Source organism: Coregonus lavaretus, assembly GCF_964263955.1.
Source record: "Coregonus lavaretus genome assembly, contig: HAP1_SCAFFOLD_1117, whole genome shotgun sequence".
NCBI lineage: Eukaryota > Metazoa > Chordata > Actinopteri > Salmoniformes > Salmonidae > Coregonus > Coregonus lavaretus.
Window position 1 is genome coordinate 132851 of NW_028162834.1, and position 22964 is coordinate 155814.

The 22964-nt window shown below is 48.1% G+C and overlaps 1 protein-coding gene across 1 annotated transcript in view; it reads right to left on the reverse strand.

Annotated features, from left to right (window-relative positions):
• Nucleotides 1-12206, reverse strand: part of LOC311118793 (neuronal acetylcholine receptor subunit alpha-7-like) — a gene marked incomplete at both ends in the record, with an annotated part of 83356 nt that extends 71150 nt beyond the window's left edge. Inside the window, one exon of the mRNA XM_084193575.1 lies at nt 12137-12206. Coding sequence (XP_084049701.1) covers nt 12137-12206 — 70 coding nt within the window. The remainder of the gene's footprint in view (nt 1-12136) is intronic.
• Between the last annotated feature and the right edge of the window lie 10758 nt (nt 12207-22964).

The following is a 22964-nucleotide window of genomic DNA, read 5'->3' on the forward strand; positions in this document are numbered from 1 at the left end:
TGCCGAAGCTTGATTAATCACTCCAGAGAACGCATTTCCACTGCTCCAAAATCCAATGGCTGCGAGTTTTATACCACTCCAGCCGACGCTTGGCATTGCGCATGTTGATCTTAGGCTTGTGTGCGACTGCTCGGCCATGCAAACCCATTTCATGAAGCTCCCTGTCACACCCTGATCTGTCTCACCTGTCTTGTGCTTGTCTCCACCCCCCACCAGGTGTCTCCCATTTGTCCCCATTATCCCCTGTGTATTTATACCAGTGTTTTCAGTTTGTCTGGGCCAGTTCATCTTGTCCCGTCAAGTCTTACCAGCGTGTTTTCCAGTTTTCAAGTCTTTCTAGTTGCTGTTTTCTAGTCTTCCCGGTTCTGACCATTCTGCCTGCCCTGACCCTGAGCCTGCCTGTCGTTCTGTACCTGTTTATAGCTGCCTTGGATTTCTGACCCTGAGCCTGCCTGCCGTTCTGTACCTTATTGACTCTGCCCTGGATTACTGACCTCTGCCTGCCCTCGACCTGCCTTGGGCTGTCCCCTTGTATAATAAATATTCTGAGAACTGTACTATCCGCCTCCTTTGTCTGCATCTGGGTCATATCCTGAGTCATGATACTCCCGACGAACAGTTCTTATGCTGACGTTGCTTCCAGAGGCAGTTTGGAACAAGGTAGTGGGTGTTGCAACTGACGACAAACGGTTTTTACGCGCTAAATGCTTCAGACCTCGGCTGTCTCGTTCTGTGAGCTTGTGTGGCCTACCACTTCACGGCTGAGCCTTTGTTGCTCCTAGATGTTTCTACTTCACAATAACAGCACTTACAGTTGACCAGGGCAGCTCTAGCAGGACAGACATTTTACAAACTGACTTGTTAGAAAGGTGGCATCCTATGACGGTGCCACGTTGAAAGTCACTGAGCTCTTCAGTACGGGCCATTGTACTCTTCAGTACTGCCAATGTTTGTCTATGGAGATTGCATGGCTGTGTGCTCGATTCTATACACCTGTCAGCAACGTGTGTGGCTGAAATAGCTGAATCCAGTAATTTGAAGGTGTGTCCACATACTTTTGGCCATGTAGTGGACCTCAGTGGATTCTTTAATGAAGTGTTTGTTGTCATTCAACGATAGATGACTAGTTTTCATGCATATTTTTTCACTTGAAAAATACTGCACCAAACATCTTAGTTAGATGTAAAATTGTGCAACTAAGATCTCTGCAAAAAAGTCAACATTAATTATGACTATTTTGAGGAAGTGGCTACAGCATCTCAAGATGGACAAACAGTACTATTGACGGTTTTTCTCGTTTTTCATGTAATGGTCTTTTAAGGGAGTATGCGAGCACACTCGTTCGGTTCACCCGAAGCCTTTGCTCTCTCTCTATCTCTCTCTCACACACTCTCTCCAGTCATCAGGGGCTATAGCTAGGTGTTTACTGCTGTTCTCTCCCTGCTAGAGCTGTGAGCTGTGTGTCTGAATCACCAGCAGCCCAATCCCACACCAAGGTCACAGCAAACCTCAAGCCTCTACATGTTACCCTACCGCTAACAAACATGTTTCCTCTAATATATGTTACAACTCACATGTTCTTCTCCCAGATGATTGTCCAGGCAGGCCACAAAAACTCCAAAGCAATTTCCAGACACACACAAACATGTTCCAGCTAAAACACACCTTATAATATGGATATTAACCTTACCTTACCACGTGTGTGGGTGCGTGAAAGTGGGGAGGGGGTATGAAGGGCGAGGAGGGGGTAAAGTGGTATATTTAAAAGTCAGTTATAACTCCAGTCAGACCGGACTGAGGGATTGGTAGCTTCACAGCCCGGCCCAGCACACTCAGAATGACATACATTGATAACCATCTCTCTCTATCTGCCATTCTCTATCGCTCCTTCCGCTCCCTCTCTCCATCTTTCATTCCTCATGAAAATGAGCTTTTTTTGGTTCTGCTGTCCTCTCACCCAAACCTTACTGATTCACTGAGTCTGTTTAACCATCCTAATAGTGAGTAACGTTTGTTCGCTTTAAAAGAGAACTGCCTCTGAATTGGTAGGCTGAAAAAGCCTAAAGAAGAAGTGTCCTAATACATTATCTAGTACGTATAAAGAGCGTTGTCCGTGTTCTAATGTGTTCTTCATTGTGAGCTGATTTACCCTGAAGCACATGAACCAGGAAATAGGCCTCTGTTCTGGGTAGCATCTGCAAACAGAAGCTGAGACAAGACAACCCCCCTCCGCCTAATCCACACACACACACACACACACACAGTCTCTCACGTTCTCTCTCACACACACACACACACTGATAAGACTGGCAGACACTGTCACACACCTCCCTCCCTCCATTCCTCCCTCCTTCCCTTCCTCTATCCCTCCCTCCTCAGTGATCATGCCCCATTTGAGACTCTTTATTGGGTCAATACGCTCAGATGTGCATCCCACATTCAGCTCCAGACACAAGGCACAGGCTGGAGCCTAGAATGAGAGTTCCTCCTACTGTACCAAGACTCTCTGAGACTAGCGCTAGAAACAGACAGATAGAGAGTGTTATTCTTGGGCAGACTGGTGCCTACAGGCAGAACTGAACTAGCAGTGCTGACTAGGCTAATTATACAAATTCATAATCACTTAACTAAAAAGGGTTCTGGGGCCTCTCGAGTGGCGCTGTGGTCTAAGGCCCATGGGCGGTGCACAATTGTCCCAGCGCCGTCCAGGGTAGGGGAGGGTTTGGCCGGCAGGGATGTCCTTGTCCCATCGCGCACTAGCGACTCCTGTGGCGGGCCGGGCGCAGTGCACGCTGACTCAGTCGCCAGGTGTACGGTGTTTCCTCCGGCACATTGGTGCGGCTGGCTTCCGGGTTAAGCGGGCACTGTGTCAAGAAGCAGTGCGGCTAGGTTGGGTTGTGTTTCGGAGGACGCACGACTCTCGACCTTCGCCTCTCCCGTGTCCGTACGGGAGTTGTAGCGATGGGACAAGACTGTAACTACCAATTGGATACCATGAAAAAGGGGGTAAAAAAATAAATAAAAAAAGGGTTCCAAAAGGGTTATTCGTCTGTCCCCATTGGAGAACCCTTTTTGGTGGTTCCAAGTAGAACTCTTTTGGGTTTCATGTAGAACCCTCTCAGGAAAGGGTTCTACCTGGAACCCAATAGGGTTCGACCTGGAACCAAAAGGGTTCTACTTCTACCCGGAACCAAAAAGGGTTCTTCAAAGGGTTATCCTATGGGGACAGACAAAGAACCCTTTTAGGTTCTAGATAGCACCGTTTTTCTAAGAGTGTACTGTGTCACTGTAGCTGAAACAAGGGTACATAACAAGCGTCCCTAAGGAGACTTGGCCATGCCAGGCAAACAGAAAAAGTGTCCCTACGGAGGGACCCTAGAGTCAAATGAGTCCCAATGGACATGAAGCCAGGAGACCAGTATATTAATGTTAGTAGTTCTCTGTGGGGCTGTGGTCTTCAGGCCAGAAACCAACAAACACAAGAAAGTCGCCATATATAACTTCTGAGTATGGAACATTAGAGTATGGAACACCAGATCTCAGAACACAGGAACAGAAGGTTAGAGTTTAGAAAAGCGTCTTAAAACATCATGGAGCAAAAAAAAATACAACTTCAAAGCTAATGTCCATTCTACTCATTTTTAGTTTTATGGAACAGAGGGACAGTTAGGAACACAAGGGGTGTTTCGCAATATGCATACTACCGTGCTCCACACTGTCATGCGCCGAGTGCATTCTCCGAGGACGTTCTCTTGAGTACGTTCTTGTGAGGACGAGAGTGTGGAGAACGCATAAAATATCACATTTGAGAAGCACTCGCACCCCCCCTACTGTAATACCTCACGCTGCCTCCCCATTCAATGAATCTTCTTCCAGCCAGGACAATGGCAACAATAGAGACGAAACAAGATATACCCAAAGCAAACGTTTTACATCATAATTATCAGCTAGCTATATGTGAATCGTAATAATCTAGTTTAACAGGCAAAAATGACCTAAAACTAATGTTATGCAAGGTAGCTAGCTAACAGTAGTAGCTAGCCAGGTTGCCCTATTGACTTAACTATGGGTTTGCAATCTACGCCCTATTGGGTATTGTAGGCAGGTAAACATGCCAAAATTGACACAGAATGTATTTATTAACGTTTTCAAGATAACAAATAATTGTTGTCAGGCAACATATGAGATGTGAATGGGCAACATTTCATTCCGAAGTCTATTCCGAAGTCTAAGTCATTCCGAGTTTATTTTCTCTCGCTTCAGCTCAAATAATGGCCGCCATTGATTTCAATCAATTTTGTGTAGTTTTTTACAAGGTTGCGTCATATTTCTGTCCATACTATTCGTTGAAGCTTGCATCGATGCATGCTTCGAAATGTGTACAAGCGGAGTAGGCATCCGAGAAGTGCCCTCCGTTTCGCATACTTTGATTTGGACTCATGCCGACCCTCCCGTGCTCCAATTTGCATGCTCGGAGCATGGTAGTATGCATACTGAGAAACACCCAAGGACTCAAAAAGAACAACAGAATATAGAACAGTAGGGGACATAGAGTTTAGACCCTGGAAGGGACAGAACAGAGTGTTTTGAGACCACTCCCCAGAATCTCTGCTCTGTCTCTCTAAACACACCATGAGACATTCATGCAGAGTGATGGGAAGACAGCTATGTAAGGTATGCAAATCACAAGGACTTCTCTCTCTCTCTCTCTCTCTCTGCCTCTCACACACACACACACACACAAGAACCCAGACAAACAGATGTAACTACTGGCGGCCATCTATCTCTTTTAAAGTTTAAGACCCAGACCTTCAAGGGTATCCTTTTAACTGCCTGTCAGAAAGCAATCCCAAGGTGAAGAAATAAAGGACCCATATCCCAATAATGTCGCACTGATAGATGTGGTTTTAAACGGCTATGAGTAATACATGTGCGCTGTTCTACAACTCTAAACAAGTGTTGTGTTCTTTAAAAGTATTTTAAAATACACCCCAAATCCATTGTGAAGACAGAGAATGCGTCTAAAGTGGCACCCTATTCCCTATATAGTGCACTACTTTTGACCAGAGCCCTATGGGCATTATAAAGGCAATAGGATGCCATTTGTGATGCAGATAGAATTTATTTGACCACAGGAAGAGTGTTCCAATATTTCAAATAAATTTTTCAATATTGTGTTCAAAGCCAGTTTAATCATTTAGTGTTTTACTATCCTGTTAAGTAGTGGAGGCTCCAGATGGAATAAAACTAGTACAGATGTTCTGTCTTCACTCTTACATCAAAGTATAGTTGTGCATATTACCTGACCTATTTCAGCCCAAGCCCACCAACAGAGAGAGAGAGAGAGAGAGAGAGAGAGAGAAAGGGCAGAGAGAGAGAGAGAAAGGGCAGAGAGAGAGAGAGAAAGACAGAGAGAGAGAGAGAGAGAGAGAGAGAGAGAGAGAGAGAGAGAGAGAGAGAGAGAGAGAGAGAGAGAGAGAGAGAGGGCAGAGTGAGTGGGAGAGAGAGAGAGAGAGAGAGAGAGAGAGAGAGAGAGGGAGGGAGGGAGGGCAGAGAGAGAAGTGAGTGGGAGAGAGAGAGGGGGGAGAGAGAGAGAGAGAGAGAGGGCAGAGAGAGAAGTGAGTGGGAGAGAGAGAGAGAGAGGGGAGAGAGAGAGAGAGAGAGAGAGAGAGAGAGAGAGAGAGAGAGAGAGAGAGAGAGAGAGAGGGAGGGAGGGAGGGAGGGAGGGCAGAGAGAGAAGTGAGTGGGAGAGAGAGAGAGGGGGGAGAGAGAGAGAGAGAGAGAGAGAGAGAGAGAGGGAGGGAGGGCAGAGAGAGAAGTGAGTGGGAGAGAGAGAGGGGGGAGTGGAGAGGGCCAGTAGAGAGAGTTCAGACATAAAAACAATGCCACAAGAAATGATACATTTTACATGAGGGAGTTCAAAAGCGAAGGTGACTTTCTAAGGCTGACTCTCCATCTTAATCCGTGTGTGTGTGAACACAGTGTGAATGTTCCCCATCTATTGCTACTGTATTCCCTTCACATGTGTGTGACTGCATGCTGATGTTAAAGCAGTTTACAATGCCAGTCTTTCGCATTTTAACACACCAGCTCTCCACCATCATGTGACTGGGGTTTTAACCCCTTCTCCCACCCTGCATCACTGGGCTCAGAGTGTGGGTGGGTTAGGTTGGAGGTAGTGTAGGGGGTGGGATAGGGTAAGGTAGCATGGTATTTACATTTTTACATTTTAGTCATTTAGCAGACACTCTTATCCAGAGCGACTTACAGTTAGTGAATACATATTCTATTTTTTATTATTAATTTTTTTCATACTGGTCCCCCGTGGGAATCGAACCCACAACCCTGGCGTTGCAAACACCATGCTCTATCAACTGAGCTACATCCCTGCCGGCCATTCCCTCCCCTACCCTGGACGACGCTAGGCCAATTGTGCGCCACCCATGAGTCTCCCGGTCGCGGCCGGCTGCGACAGAGCCTGGATTCGAACCAGGATCTCTAGTGGCACAGCTAGCACTGTGATGCAGTGCCTTAGACCACTGCGCCACTCAGGAGACGCCACTCAGTAATGACGGTATAGGGGCTGGGCTGAGATGACGTGAGTGGTTGATAATCTATACTCCTGTGGTCAGACCCACCCACACAGCATCCATCTCAGGGCCCTAGTGTTTAATCCTAATCTAATCCAATGGCTAAAACCCTATGTCACGTCACAGTGGAATACTCTAAATAACAGTAACACCACTGCTGCTACACATGTATGTGTATTCATATACATTGATTGACCTCTTACACAGATATAAGTACGATTGGTTATGTAAATCCATATCTTCATTAGGCTCTTTGGCTCAAAGGCAAACAGAACAATATGTTCTCATATATAGAGTTGTGGTATAATGCACATACAGTGGGGGAAAAAAGTATTTAGTCAGCCACCAATTGTGCAAGTTCTCCCACTTAAAAAGATGAGAGAGGCCTGTAATTTTCATCACAGGTACACGTCAACTATGACAGACAAAATGAGAAAAAAAATCCAGAAAATCACATTGTAGGATTTTTTATGAATTTATTTGCAAATTATGGTGGAAAATAAGTATTTGGTCAATAACAAAAGTTTCTCAATACTTTGTTATATACCCTTTGTTGGCAATGACACAGGTCAAACGTTTTCTGTAAGTCTTCACAAGGTTTTCACACACTGTTGCTGGTATTTTGGCCCATTCCTCCATGCAGATCTCCTCTAGAGCAGTGATGTTTTGGGGCTGTCGCTGGGCAACACGGACTTTCAACTCCCTCCAAAGATTTTCTATGGGGTTGAGATCTGGAGACTGGCTAGGCCACTCCAGGACCTTGAAATGCTTCTTACGAAGCCACTCCTTCGTTGCCCGGGCGGTGTGTTTGGGATCATTGTCATGCTGAAAGACCCAGCCACGTTTCATCTTCAATGCCCTTGCTGATGGAAGGAGGTTTTCACTCAAAATCTCACGATACATGGCCCCATTCATTCTTTCCTTTACACGGATCAGTCGTCCTGGTCCCTTTGCAGAAAAACAGCCCCAAAGCATGATGTTTCCACCCCCATGCTTCACAGTAGGTATGGTGTTCTTTGGATGCAACTCAGCATTCTTTGTCCTCCAAACACGACGAGTTGAGTTTTTACCATAAAGTTATATTTTGGTTTCATCTGACCATATGACATTCTCCCAATCCTCTTCTGGATCATCCAAATGCACTCTAGCAAACTTCAGACGGGCCTGGACATGTACTGGCTTAAGCAGGGGGACATGTCTGGCACTGCAGGATTTGAGTCCCTGGCGGCGTAGTGTGTTACTGATGGTAGGCTTTGTTACTTTGGTCCCAGCTCTCTGCAGGTCATTCACTAGGTCCCCCCGTGTGGTTCTGGGATTTTTGCTCACCGTTCTTGTGATCATTTTGACTCCACGGGGTGAGATCTTGCGTGCAGCCCCAGATCGAGGGAGATTATCAGTGGTCTTGTATGTCTTCCATTTCCTAATAATTGCTCCCACAGTTGATTTCTTCAAACCAAGCTGCTTACCTATTGCAGATTCAGTCTTCCCAGCCTGGTGCAGGTCTACAATTTTGTTTCTGGTGTCCTTTGACAGCTCTTTGGTCTTGGCCATAGTGGAGTTTGGAGTGTGACTGTTTGAGGTTGTGGACAGGTGTCTTTTATACTAATAACAAGTTCAAACAGGTGCCATTAATACAGGTAACGAGTGGAGGACAGAGGAGCCTCTTAAAGAAGAAGTTACAGGTCTGTGAGAGGCAGAAATCTTGCTTGTTTGTAGGTGACCAAATACTTATTTTCCACCATAATTTGCAAATAAATAAATTAAAAATCCCCTCAATTTCCTCAATATGTCTGTCATAGTTGACGTGTACCTATGATGAAAATTACAGGCCTCTCTCATCTTTTTAAGTGGGAGAACTTGCACAATTGGTGGCTGACTAAATACTTTTTTTCCCCACTGTACATGTATACCATGCAAGCAGCTGCTGTATTTTACCATGCTGCTACTGGGCAGTACTGTATGCCTTCCTCCTATGGATGCCAATCACAGCATAAGTAAGTAAGTAGCCTTGCACAAGCGCAGGAGCCAATCTCCTGTTTCTGTAGCGAGGCAGCTTGATGTCCAAGTACACCCCCTGGACAGAGCACTAGTCTATCACAGGGCCTTTCCCCCAATCTATCATCACTGCATTATTTACCAAAAGGCTTGGTGGACCTCTTTAAAGTCACATAGATCACATCATTACGCAACATAAGCAACATTTTATTAAAGCCACAAAAATACCCAATCAATAATACACAGGATGAGGCAGGAGAGGTTTCATTTACATAAACTAGAGATTAAAGAAAGTGAGAGGCTAGAAAGTCTCTCAGGAGTTACTGGTGACCATGGGGGGAAGGGAGGGGGAAGAAGGGAAAGAATGAGGTGTTGCATAGGAATCAGAGAGAGATTCATTTATGGACAGATGCCATGCAACTCTTCATATCGTATTGATCCAGGGAGGTTAGAGGGAGGTTAGAGGGAGGTTAGAGTGAGGTTAGAGGGAAACAATAAAAACTGAATTTCATTGGAAAAAGTAATATCTCTTTATTGCTCCACCGTTAATCTTACTCTTCAGATGCATTTCATAGGGGCGGCAGGTAGCCTGGCGGGTAGGAGCATTGGGTCAATAACCGAAAGGTTGCTGGATCGAATCCCCCAAGCTGACAAGGTAAAAATCTGTTGTTCTGCCCCTGAGCAAGGCAGTTCCCCGGGCGCCGTGGATGTCGATTAAGGCAGCCCTCCGCACCTCTCTATTTCAGTTGAATGCATTCTGTTTGTCACGCCCTGGCTCTGGGGACTCTTAAATGTTGAGCCAGGGTGTGGATTTTCTATGTTTTGTTTTCTATGTTTTTGGTTCTAGTTCGTTTTGATCTATGTTGGCCAGGGTGGTTCCCAATCAGAGGCAGCTGTAGCTCGTTGTCTCTGATTGGGGACCATACTTAGGCAGCCTGTTGGCATGTTACTTGGTGGGATCTTGTTCCGAAAGGTTTGTGTTGTAACCTAGGACTTCACGTATCGTTTGTTTATTGTTTTGGTTCGTGTTGTGTACTACTGAATAAAGAATGTACGCTTATCACGCTGCGCCTTGGTCCGCTTCATCTGTCAGCGATCGTGACACCGTTGTACATCTGACTAGGTATCCCCCTTTCTCTAGAATACTTTTAGAAAGTATTGTAAATTACCATAGATCAGCCATTAATGAAAGTTAATGTGTAAATGATTTGATCACTAACACTTGCCTGTATGCGTTGCATGGCCTCATGCACAAGAGTGCCCGATCAGAGTGGGAATAAGGAGTTTAAAGTCTAGAAAAAGCTAGCCTGCGTCAACTATCAGTCAGATTCTTAAAAAGACCTGTCTGTCTATCAGACAATGGCAATTCTAGGACAAGTCTGCTTGAGACCGAAGCACTGTCTAAACACACTCAAAATGTCTCTTTCTCTCTCCCTCCCTCTCTCCTTTCCTCGGTCCCTCCCTCCTTCCCTGGCCAGTGATGTGAGTGGAGTGGATAGGTGGGGACAGGAAGAGTGTCCGTGTGCTGTGCTGCGTCACAGTGGATAAAGTAGACCCAGATGTCAGGGATGTTGAGGGGGAGGAAAGGGAAGGGGCGGATTTAGGCCTAAGCATGAAACATACAGAGAATCTCACTGCCGATAGACTGCTAATAGGTACTTATCACAGTCGAAAGGCCGTTCCTTCTCTTGCTAGAACAAAAGCGGTACCTGCTGCGTGCGGACCCGGTAGCGACGAACTTATCGTTTTCTACTTGTAGAATCGCAATGCTCGTCAGTGGCCAACAACATGACTTTGAGCCAATCAGAGAGCATGAACCCCCATGTGGGGGAGCCAACAGGAGTGACAACAAAAATGAAAAAGGCATTTTCTCCGTACATCCACGGATGAGCCAGTCACACTTCATATACAATGTAGGCTATGAGATAGTAGCTAGCTAAGTGCACAGACGCAATGCACACAACACTAAATACTTCCTCCAAGCTAGCTAACCACTGTAGCTAGTATTGACATTATAATTAAAGATTAGCTAGTTTCCATGAAACAGCTGCATGTGTCAGCTGCCAAGTTAGTGCAGTGTCATTAGCTTGCTAGCTACCTAGCTATGTTGTGCTAGCTAGCAAAACATTTTGCTATGGGCTGGCACTGGCAGTATGGGATTATTGTTTCTTCGTCATCTTGCTGTGGCCATCTGGATTTCTACATGTTTTATGGATTTATAATAAACACCTGTAATTTAACTGTAAAAATGTATTACCTTTAAATATGCCATGAACACAACCAGTCTTGACGTGTTCATATGATTGTCAAAGAAATCACTTCAAAATGTAGGTTACCTTGGCACATTCATCCAAAATAATTCAAGCATCCGTCCAGTGCACTGTGCACCCGCCAACTTTCCTACAATTCGCAAGTGGCTGAACCTATCTTACCGGAGAAAGCATCCGAGCGAGCGAAAACAGCATCTCTCTGTCTTGCTATATGTAGCTCATGTATCTGATGCTCTCTGGCCAAATAGAGTATGACATGCCATGGGCTACACATGGGTCTCGATCACGATGGCAGTATTATCAGCAGCACCTGTCTTTTTACTAAAGATATGCTTTAACTTAGGTCATTTTTATGTAAAAATTCAATCTTCTTTCTTTTTCTTTTCTCTGCCCCACACTGAAAGCGCCTCATTGCTGCAGCTTCATTTAAATGAAAGTCACGTTTGCAATCATATGAAACAATGCACGTAAACTCTGTCAGTGTGGAATAGTCCATTATTATGAACCTGTGGATGATTAATGAAACTTGTTTCCACTATTATGAGAAAAACTTGGATTAATGTATTGAAAGAAACAATTGATCTATTATGAATTATTATTCGGCTGTTTGGATGAATTTACTTTTTTGGAGGCCCTTTTTGTCAACAATGTGGCACAGTGGCCAGGCAAAACCATTTCCTTTGCAACTTTTAAGCTTCCTGCAGATTTTGCTGCTACTGAACCAACCTACTGAAGGGGAGGGGACTCGAGCAGAGCATGGAATGCCTCAAACAGATACATTATTTAAAAATATATATATTACTAGTATTATTTGTATTAATTATGCCCGGCTCATGAGGCCCCTTGGTGATGTGGCCTGACGCAATTGCCTCTTCTGCCTAATGGTAAATCCGCTACTGGGGCCGGGAGGGAGAAGGGGGCAGTAAAAAGAACGAATTACATTATCCCTATGAATAAGCACAACGTTGCCACACACATTTAACTACTTGAAATGAACCCCAAAATTATGATCTGCACATGCAAAATTGACCCCAGAATTACCTGGAAATCCAAAAACTAGACCTAGCCTGCTTTGGTTTCCTACGTAACTGAATAAACTCCACTCCACGTTGAAGGAAGTTTCTGATGAACTTGGACTGGAGTTTAATCAGATAGTGTCCCACCCAAAACTCAAACCAGAGTAAGTAGCCTATCAGGCTTATAGCATACATGACGCCACATTCTCCAAACGGACATGCAACATCGTTCAACAGAGAGAAGTGGACCTGGAGCCCGCCATACCTTTGAAAAGGACCGCCATCCATAGATAGATCCCAATCGAACACAGTCCAAAAAACTTGCTGCACCGCATCCTTGAGTTCACAGGAATCCGACGTCCCGCGAGTCTTCACTGGCAGCTAGATTGAAATTGTTCGCTCAGCTCGGATACGAGCGCTTGGCTGGGAAGGGGGGAGAGAATGAGTGCAGTAGATATAGTTAAATACATTTGCGTGTGCACGCTGCTTAAAACATTCTCGTACAACCGGGCGCATTGTCAGATCATAGTCTGCTGTAAGAAAATAACTTTTGCGCATAACAAAATACTAGTACTCGGTGTCTGAATTTTCGGTTAGTATGCTATGATGACTATGTGAATTGTACACCAAACTTGTGGCTGTCGTCGGGATGTCCCTCTTCGCGCGCTTACCTTTTCCCCGCCTCTTCTGCTCCTTTGGTCTGCTCGAGCTCGCGCGACTGGGAGCGCATCTGCTCCGGCGCCCTGCTAAAACGGGTTTCCACTATTAACCACAGCCACAAAGTCAGAATTGGCTCGTCAAACTTCATGAAAACAAACATTTGCTTTTTGGTCTTAATTTAAGGTTAGGGTTAGGGTTAAGTTTAAAATCACATTTTAAGAAGATAAATTGAATAAAAATACTTTGTGGCTGTGGTAACTAGTGAAGACCCCACTAAGAGTTTATAGATTCAGAAGGGGCTTAGTGTTGAGGTCAGTCTTCGAAAAAGACCAAAACGCCCACGCATACATAAAAGTTCACTATGAACTGTGTTTATAGTTTTACAGTAAAGATGACCATCAATGTTCTTGTGAGAGAGTTGTAACCTATAGTCTAGCAAAAAACAAAGGAAGGGAGTGAATAGGTCATAGACTGTAAGCCAAATAGAATACGTGAATAGGCTAGGTGGAACACCTATAAGTTAGTGTTGTGTAGTGCTAACCGTCAAAGGGCATTCATGCCATTCTAGTATTAATCAACTTAATTGAGGTCTGTTTATCCTATTTTTGCCTCAGGCCGGGCTTGTACAGTAATCAACTGATCTATTTATTCCGTTCCATAAATAATTTCAGCGAGAATCAAATCCGATAAGCGGTGAGGGGGAAACTGCGCAATATAGCCTACCAAATGCGCTGCCTCTCTCTCTTTCTCTTTCTCTTTCTCTCGCTCTCTCTGTCTCAGGCTGGAATTTCCGTGTGTAGACTACTTTAAAAAGCGATCTAAAGAAAAGCAACATTGACATGTTTGTTCTTGCTATTTTACAGTTCGGTTGTCTTGATCCCAGCAGGACGGTTTGATTTGTGCACACTGACATGCCGGGTGCACACAGTAGGCTAGCGGTTGGGGGAGAACGAGCCAGACGGGAACTGTCCAGCGCTCCGTGATGCTGAAATACTCTGTAAAACGACGCGAGCGCTGCACGACTGAATGGCGCAACGAAGTCTGGAGTTGATAGATGATGAGTTCTCCCTCTGTCTCTGTCTGCGCCCTGTCTGTCCTGTCTGTCCTGTCTGTCCTGTCTGGGACAGCCGAGGTGTCCATGTCACCCTCTGAATCTAGAACTCTTTTGCAGGTCTGAATTTGCTCTGTCATTTCACAACGGGGATGAGGCAAAGTGTGTGTGTGTGAGTGTGAGTGTGTTTCCTCTTTCAGCATCACTAACAAACCAAACACCAGGAGAATTTGTTCCCAATATGCTACCACCTCCCACGCTTTATCCCTTCCATACTCCTGGGGGACTTTCCTTTCACTGAGAGCAGTAAACACATAACACACACAAATACACACTTTGTATAAGCAATAACACACACACACACACACACTCTCTCTCTCTGCTCAGAGTAGACAGATCTGTCACAGGGGAAATCTTCTGAACTCTGGTCTGGTGGTGAGAGAGAATTTGAGTGCCAAGCTTCCAGGTCATAGACTTTGACTGACTGCCTGAAACTCCCCAGCCTGTTCTCTCTCTCTGTTCCCTATTTTTTCTCTCTCTCTACCCCCCCCCCCCCCCCCCCTTTCTCTCTCTCTCTCTCTCTCCCCCTCTCTCTCGCTCTCTCTCTCTCTCTCTCTACCCCATCTCTCTCTTCTCTCTCTCTCTACCCCCCTCTCTCTCTAACCCCCCCTCTCTGCTCTCTCTCTCTCTCTCTCTCTCTCTCTCTCTCTCTCTCTCTCTACACCCTCTCTCTCTCTACCCCATCTTTCTCTTCTCTCTCTCTACCCCCTCTCTCTCTTCTCTCTCTCTCTACCCCCTCTCTCTCTACCCCCCCCCCCTCTCTACCCCCCTCTCTACCCCCTCTCTCTCTACCCGCTCTCTCTCTACCACCATCTCTCTCTTCTCTCTCTCTCTATCCCCCCCCCTCTCCCGCTCTTCTCAATTCCATTTTCAATTTATTGGCTTTATTGGCATGGGAAACGTATGTTAACATTGCCAAAGCAAGTGAAGTAAATAGTAAACAAAAGTGAAATAAACAATAAATATTAACAGTAAACACTACACTCAGAAGTTCCAAAAGAATAAAGACATTTAAAATGACATATTATGTATATATACAGTGTTGTAACAATGTGCAAATAGTTAAAGTACAAATGGGAAAATAAATAACATAAATATGGGTTGTATTTACAATGGTGTTTGTTCTTCACTGGTTGCTCTTTTCTTGTGGCAACAGGTCACAAATCTTGCTGCTGTGATGGCACACTGTGGTTTTTCACCCAGTAGATAAGGGAGTTTATCAAAATTGGGTTTGTTTTCGAATTCTTTGTGGATCTCTGTAACCTGAGGGAAATATGTGTCGCTAATATGGTCATACATTTGGCAGGAGGTTAGGAAGTGCAGCTCAGTTTCCACCTCATTTTGTGGGCAGTGTGCACATAGCCTGTCTTCTCTTGAGAGCCAGGTCTGCCTACGGCGGCAAGGCTATGCTCACTGAGTCTGTACATAGTCAAAACTTTCCTTAAGTTTGGGTCAGTCACAGTGGTCAGGTATTCTGCCACCGTGTACTCTCTGTTTAGAGCCAAATAGCATTCTAGTTTGCTCTGTTTTTTTGTAAATTCTTCCTTCTCTCTCTCTTATATATGAAAAATGTATGCACTCACTAACTGTAAATCGCTCTGGATAAGAGCGTCTGCTAAATGACTAAAATGTAAAAAATAAAAAATAATGTAAATGTCTTCTCTCTCGTTCTCTGTTGGAGGTGATATCCAGAGTGACAGAGACTCAGTGGCCTGATCTTTACCAGCAGGAGCCCCACTGTGAGCTCAAGATCCGATATGGCAGCAGGAAAGACCACAGGAGTCAGCAAGCACCCTATGTGTGTGTGTGTGTGTATGTGTGGTGTGTGTGTGTGTGTGTGTGTGTGTGTGTGTGTGTGTGTGTGTGTGTGTGTGTGTGTGTGTGTGTGCCAGAAAGAGAAAGAGAATGAGATATAAGGTGTTTTATAGAGGTGGAAAGAAAGATGAGGTTGGGAGTGAAATGGTGAGTGAGAGAAAATCAGATAAGGGAAGAATGAGCAAGGTGGAGGGAGGGAGGGAGGGAGGGAGGGAGGGAGGGGGGAAAGAATGCTCGAGAGATAGAGTAAGATAAAGAGGACAAAGCTGCTAGGCTCCTGTTAATTTTGAATATTTTATAAATGAGATGTGCTGTACTAATGGGTTTTAATGCAGTAGCCTAGTGTAGTCCACTCTCCAGTAGCCTAGTGTAGTCCACTCTCCAGTAGCCTAGTGTAGTCCACTCTCCAGTAGCCTAGTGTAGTCCACTCTCCAGTAGCCTTGTGTAGTCCACTCTCCAGTAGCCTAGTGTAGTCCACTCTCCAGTAGCCTAGTGTAGTCCACTCTCCAGTAGCCTAGTGTGGTCCACTCTCCAGTAGCCTAGTGTGGTCCACTCTCCAGTACCCTAGTGTGGTCCACTCTCCAGTAGCCTAGTGTGGTCCACTCTCCAGTAGCCTAGTGTGGTCCACTCTCCAGTAGCCTAGTGTGGTCCACTCTCCAGTAGCCTAGTGTAGTCCACTCTCCAGTAGCCTAGTGTAGTCCACTCTCCAGTAGCCTAGTGTGGTCCACTCTCCAGTAGCCTAGTGTGGTCCACTCTCCAGTAGCCTAGTGTAGTCCACGCTCCAGTAGCCTAGTGTGGTCCACTCTCCAGTAGCCTAGTGTAGTCCACTCTCCAGTAGCCTAGTGTAGTCCACTCTCCAGTCGCCTAGTGTGGTCCACTCTCCAGTAGCCTAGTGTGGTCCACTCTCCAGTAGCCTAGTGTGGTCCACTCTCCAGTAGCCTAGTGTGTAGTCCACTCTCCAGTAGCCTAGTGTAGTCCACTCTCCAGTAGCCTAGTGTGGTCCACTCTCCAGTAGCCTAGTGTGTTGTCCACTCTCCAGTAACCTAGTGTGTTGTCCACTCTCCAGTAGCCTAGTGTGGTCCACTCTCCAGTAGCCTAGTGTGGTCCACTCTCCAGTAGCCTAGTGTGGTCCACTCTCCAGTCGCCTAGTGTGTAGTCCACTCTCCAGTAGCCTGGTGTAGTCCACTCTCCAGTAGCCTAGTGTAGTCCACTCTCCAGTAGCCTAGTGTAGTCCACTCTCCAGTAGCCTAGTGTAGTCCACTCTCCAGTAGCCTAGTGTAGTCCACTCTCCAGTAGCCTAGTGTAGTCCACTCTCCAGTCGCCTAGTGTGGTCCACTCTCCAGTAGCCTAGTGTGGTCCACTCTCCAGTAGCGTAGTGTGGTCCACTCTCCAGTAGCCTAGTGTGGTCCACTCTCCAGTAGCCTAGTGTGGTCCACTCTCCAGTAGCCTAGTGTGGTCCACTCTCCAGTAGCCTAGTGTGGTCCACTCTCCAGTAGCCTAGTGTAGTCCACTCTCCAGTAGCCTAGTGTGGTCCACTCTCCAGTAGCCTAGTGTGGTCCACTCTCCAGTAGCCTAGTGTGGTCCACTCTCCAGTAGCCTAGTGTGGTCCACTCTCCAGTAGCCTAGTGGTGTGTCTTTCTCCACTATCCCCTGCCTGCATGAGTGGTTTACTTAAATTGAACAGACTGCCCAGGACATCCGCACAGATAATGTTCACACACACACACACACACACACACACATACACACATACACACGCTCACACGCACACACATACCTACAATATGTATATACACACAAAACACACACACACACGCAAACTAAGATGCACCTGATCTATGTCCACACACAAACATACGGACACGTTAAGACGGCCCTGGCTTTAACAATGCCTGGGCACGTCACTCATAACCTAGGGATGTGATGGAATGGGGTCAGGTGAGTTTTGGTGTTTGTGTCTGAGGCTCTGTGACTTTGATGTTTGGGACTGCAGGTTCCACAGTGACAGTTCCCAGATAGATAGAGCGTGGGTGTCACGATACCGATGTGGATGTGGTGGAGGAGTCAGGCGCAGGACACTGAGGTAAAGTCCAACAGTATATTTAATAGTCCAAAGAAACTGGAAAACCTCTGACCTCAAAAACACAAAGAGGCGAGGGAGAATTACGCACACGCGTAAACACTAAACACAAAACAAACAGGGAGCAAAGACGTAGCTCCGACACTGTGGCAGTAAAAATAACAACACACAATAATACTAACACAAAACAAGGAACTTATAGGGCACGCAATCAACACACAAATGGACACAGGTGATACAGACAGACAAAAGCAATCGACTGACGAAACATAGAGCGGTGGCAGCTAGTACTCCGGGGACGGCGCTCGCCGAAGCCTGCCCGAACCAGGAGGAGGAGCAGTCTCGGCCGAAACCGTGACAGTACCCCCCCCTTGACGCGCGGCTCCAGCCGTGCGCCGACCCCGGCCTCGGGGACGGCCAGGAGGACGCGGACCCGGGCGCGTGGGATGCCCATGGTGAAACTCAGTCAGGAGGGATGGATCGAGTATGTCCCTCCTGGGCACCCAGCACCGTTCCTCCGGACCGTACCCCTCCCACTCCACGAGATACTGGAGACCACTCATCCGGCGCCTCGAGTCCAAGATGGTCCGGACCCGGTACGCCGGGGCCCCCTCGATGTCCAAAGGGGGCGGAGGGGTCTCTCCTATCTCATCTTCTTGGAGTGGGCCAGCTACCACCGGCCTGAGAAGAGACACATGGAACGAGGGGTTAATATTTTTATACTCTATAGGCAGTTGTAACCTGTAACACACCTCGTTCAATCTTCTCAGGACTTTGAAGGGCCCCACAAACCGCCGACCCAGCTTCCGGCAGGGCAGGCGGAGGGGCAGGTTTCGAGTCGAGAGCCAGACTCGATCTCCCGGTGCGTACACCGGTCCCTCACTGCGGTGGCGGTCGGCGCTCGCCTTTTGTTGACGGATGGCACGCTGCAGATGGACATGGGCAGCGTCCCACGTCTCCTCCGAGCGCCGAATCCACTCGTCCACCGCAGGAGCCTCGATCTGGCTCTCGTGCCATGGTGCCAGGACCGGCTGATAGCCTAAAACACACTGGAAAGGTGTTAAATTGGTGGAGGAGTGGCGGAGAGAGTTCTGGGCCATCTCTGCCCAGGGGATGAACCTAGACCACTCCTCCGGCCGGTCCCGGCAATAGGACCTCAAAAACCTACCCACATCCTGATTGACACGTTCCACCTGCCCATTGCTCTCTGGGTGGTACCCCGAGGTAAGGCTTACCGAGACCCCCAACCGTTCCATGAACGCCCCCCAAACTCTGGAGGTGAACTGGGGACCTCGGTCAGACACTATATCCTCGGGGACCCCATAGTGCCGGAAAACATGGGTAAATAGGGCCTCAGCGGTTTGTAGGGCAGTAGGGAGACCCGGCATGGGAAGGAGACGACAGGCCTTGGAAAACCGATCCACAACGACCAAAATGGTGGTATTCCCCTGGGAGGGGGGAAGATCGGTTACGAAATCCACCGATAGGTGGGACCATGGTCGTTGTGGAACGGGCAGGGGGTGTAGCTTACCCCTGGGCAAATGTCTAGGCGCCTTACACTGGGCACACACCGAGCAGGAGGAGACATAAACCCTCACATCCCTAGCTAACGTTGGCCACCAGTATTTCATGCTAAGACAGTGCACGGTCCGGCCAATACCTGGATGTCCAGAGGAGGGTGATGTATGAGCCCAATAAATCAGTCGATCACGAATCTCGAGCGGAACATACGTCCGCCCCACAGGACACTCGGGGGGAGTAGGGTCGGTACGCAGTGCCCGCTCGATTTCCGCATCGACCTCCCATACCACCGGAGCCACCAAACAAGACTCCGGCAAAATGGAAGTAGGCTCGTTGGACCTCTCCTCTGTGTCATACCGCCGGGACAGGGCGTCTGCCTTACCATTCTGGGACCCAGGGATGTATGTGATCTTAAAAACGAACCGGGTTAGGAACATGTTCCACCTAGCCTGACGAGGGTTCAATCTCCTAGCTGCCCGGATGTACTCCAGGTTACGGTGATCAGTCAGAATGAGGAAAGGGTGTTGAGCCCCCTCAAGCCAATGCCTCCACACCTTTAGGGCCTGGACTACGGCTAACAGCTCCCTGTCCCCAACATCATAATTACGCTCCGCCGAGCTGAGCTTCTTGGAGTAGAACGCACAGGGGCGGAGTTTAGGTGGCGTGCCGGACCGTTGTGACAGAACTGCCCCAATACCGGTCTCGGACGCGTCTACCTCTACTTGGAAGGGTAAAGAGGGATCCGGATGCGCCAGCACAGGGGCCGAGGTGAACAGGTTCTTTAGTTTGACAAATGCCCTGTCCGCCTCAGCCGACCACTGCAAACGAACCGGACCCCCCTTTAACAGGGACGTAATGGGAGCTGCAACCTGTCCAAAACCCCGAATAAACCTCCGGTAGTAATTAGCAAAACCCAAGAACTGCTGCACCTCTTTTACAGTGGTTGGAGTTTGCCAATTACGCACGGCCGATACCCGGTCTACCTCTATCTCCACGCCAGACGCGGACAACCGATAACCCAAAAAGGAGACGGACTCCTGGAAGAACAGGCATTTCTCTGCCTTGACATACAGGTCATGCTCTAACAGTCTTCTCAACACTCGGCGCACCTGGGCTACATGCTCGGCTCGTGTAGAAGAATACACTAGGATGTCGTCGATGTAAACTACTACACCCTGCCCATGCATGTCCCGGAAAATCTCGTCAACAAAGGATTGGAAGACTGAAGGAGCATTCATTAACCCGTATGGCATGACGAGATACTCGTAATGACCCGAGGTGGTGCTAAATGCTGTTTTCCATTCATCCCCCTCCCTAATGCGCACCAGATTGTACGCGCTCCTGAGATCCAACTTTGTGAAGAACCGCGCTCCGCGTAATGACTCCGTCATCGTCGCAATCAGTGGAAGTGGGTAACTGTATTTAACTGTGATCTGATTGAGACTACGGTAATCAATACACGGGCGCAATCCCCCGTCCTTCTTCTTCACAAAGAAGAAACTCGAGGAGAACGGGGAAGTAGAGGACCGTATGTATCCCTGTGCCAAGGACTCGGCTATGTAAGTCTCCATAGCCGCTGTTTCCTCTTGAGACAGGGGATACACATGACTCCGGGGAAGGGCTGCTCCTGTCTGGAGATTTATCGCACAGTCCCCCTGTCTGTGAGGAGGTAGCCGTGTTGCCCTCGATTTGCTAAACACGAGTGCTAAATCCTCATACTCAGGGGGAATGCGCAGTGCGGGCACTTGGTTCGGACTCTCTACCGAGGTCGCCCCTACGGAAACACCTAGACATCTCCCTACACACTGGGCAGACCACTCCATAAGAGCCCTCTGTTGCCACGCTATGGTAGGATCATGGGTGCTTAACCAGGGAAGGCCCAACACCACGGGGTACGCAGGAGAGTCAATCAGATAAAACTGAATGGTCTCCTCATGACCCCCCTGCGTCGTCATCGTCAGTGGTGCTGTGACATCCCTGATCAGACCCGACCCCAACGGCCGGCTGTCTAATGCGTGGACAGGAAATGGAGCTTCTACCGGCCGAAGGGGAATTCCTAACCTTCCACAAAATGCCCGATCAATAAAGTTCCCAGCTGCGCCTGAATCTACTAGCGCCTTATGCTGGGAATGAGGTGCCACCTGTGGAAATCTCACAGGAATACTCATGTGACCAACAGAAAGCTCTGGGTAAGTGGGGCGCCTACTCACCTGAAATGACTCCCCAGTGCGTGGCCTGTTGTCACCTCTCCCAGGAGACCCTCCCCAGCACCTGGCCGCGGTGTGTCCTCCACGACCACAGATGGTGCAGGGGATGGCCCCCCTCGGGTTCCCTCTCCTCCTCTCTCTAGCGCCAGCACCCCCGAGCTCCATGGGAATCGGCTCGGAGGTGCTGGAGGGTGGAATGGACGACCCCCACTCGGGACGTCCGCGGGTAGCCAGCAGGGTGTCTAGACGGATGGAAATGTCCACCAACTGGTCGAACGACAGGTTGGTGTCCCTGCAGGCCAGCTCACGTCGAACGTCCTCTCGTAGGCTACACCGGTAGTGGTCGATGAGGGCCCTCTCATTCCACCCCGCATCAGCCGCTAGTGTCCGGAACTCCAGTGCGAACTCCTGTGCGCTCCTCTTCCCCTGTCGAAGGTGGAATAGACGCTCTCCCGCCGCTTTCCCCTCAGGTGGATGATCGAAGACAGCCCTGAAGCGGCGGGAGAACTCCGCGTAGGTGATGGTTGCGGCGTCTATTCCCCTCCATTCGGCGTTGGCCCACTCCAACGCCTTGCCGGATAGACAGGAGATGAGGGCGGAGACGCTCTCGTATCCCGAGGGCGCCGGGTGTATGGTGGCAAGGTAAAGTTCCACCTGCAGGAGGAATCCCTGACACCCGGCTGCAGAACCGTCATATGCCCTCGGGAGCGAGAGCCGAATGCCACTGGGTTCCGGTGCTGAGAGAGGAGGACTGGCCGTTGGTGATGGGATGTTGTAAGAGTGCGTGGGCACCTCTTGATTCACCAATCGGCGCAGAGTGTGGGACACCTCGTCCATGGCGGTCCCGAGTTGCCGGATCATGTTGTCCTGGTAGTTGATCCGGTCCTCCAGGGATTCGGGTACCGCCGCTGTTCCTGCTGACTCCATGTTGGTGTGTTGTTCTGTCACGATACCGATGTGGATGTGGTGGAGGAGTCAGGCGCAGGACACTGAGGTAAAGTCCAACAGTATATTTAATAGTCCAAAGAAACTGGAAAACCTCTGACCTCAAAAACACAAAGAGGCGAGGGAGAATTACGCACACGCGTAAACACTAAACACAAAACAAACAGGGAGCAAAGACGTAGCTCCGACACTGTGGCAGTAAAAATAACAACACACAATAATACTAACACAAAACAAGGAACTTATAGGGCACGCAATCAACACACAAATGGACACAGGTGATACACACAGACAAAAGCAATCGACTGACGAAACATAGAGCGGTGGCAGCTAGTACTCCGGGGACGGCGCTCGCCGAAGCCTGCCCGAACCAGGAGGAGGAGCAGTCTCGGCCGAAACCGTGACAGTGGGTCCCAGGGGCCGTGTGTAACACGCATCTCAGAGTAGGAGTACTGATCTGGGGGCAGGTCCCCTGTGTCCGTGTAGTCTTATTCATTGTGATCTAAAAGGCTAAACTGATCCCAAATCAACATTCCTACTTTGAGACGCTTGAGCTACCCCCGTGAAGACACTGATAAAATACACCCACAAGTCGTTCTGAAACAAGCCCTTGTTGATCTACACCAGGGTTCTTCAATTCCGGTCCTGGAGGGCCGAAACACCTCTGTTTTTCATCCTCTCCTTCTAATCAGGGGCTAATTCAGACCTGGGACACCAGGTGAGTGCAATTAACTACCAGATAGAAATAAAAAAC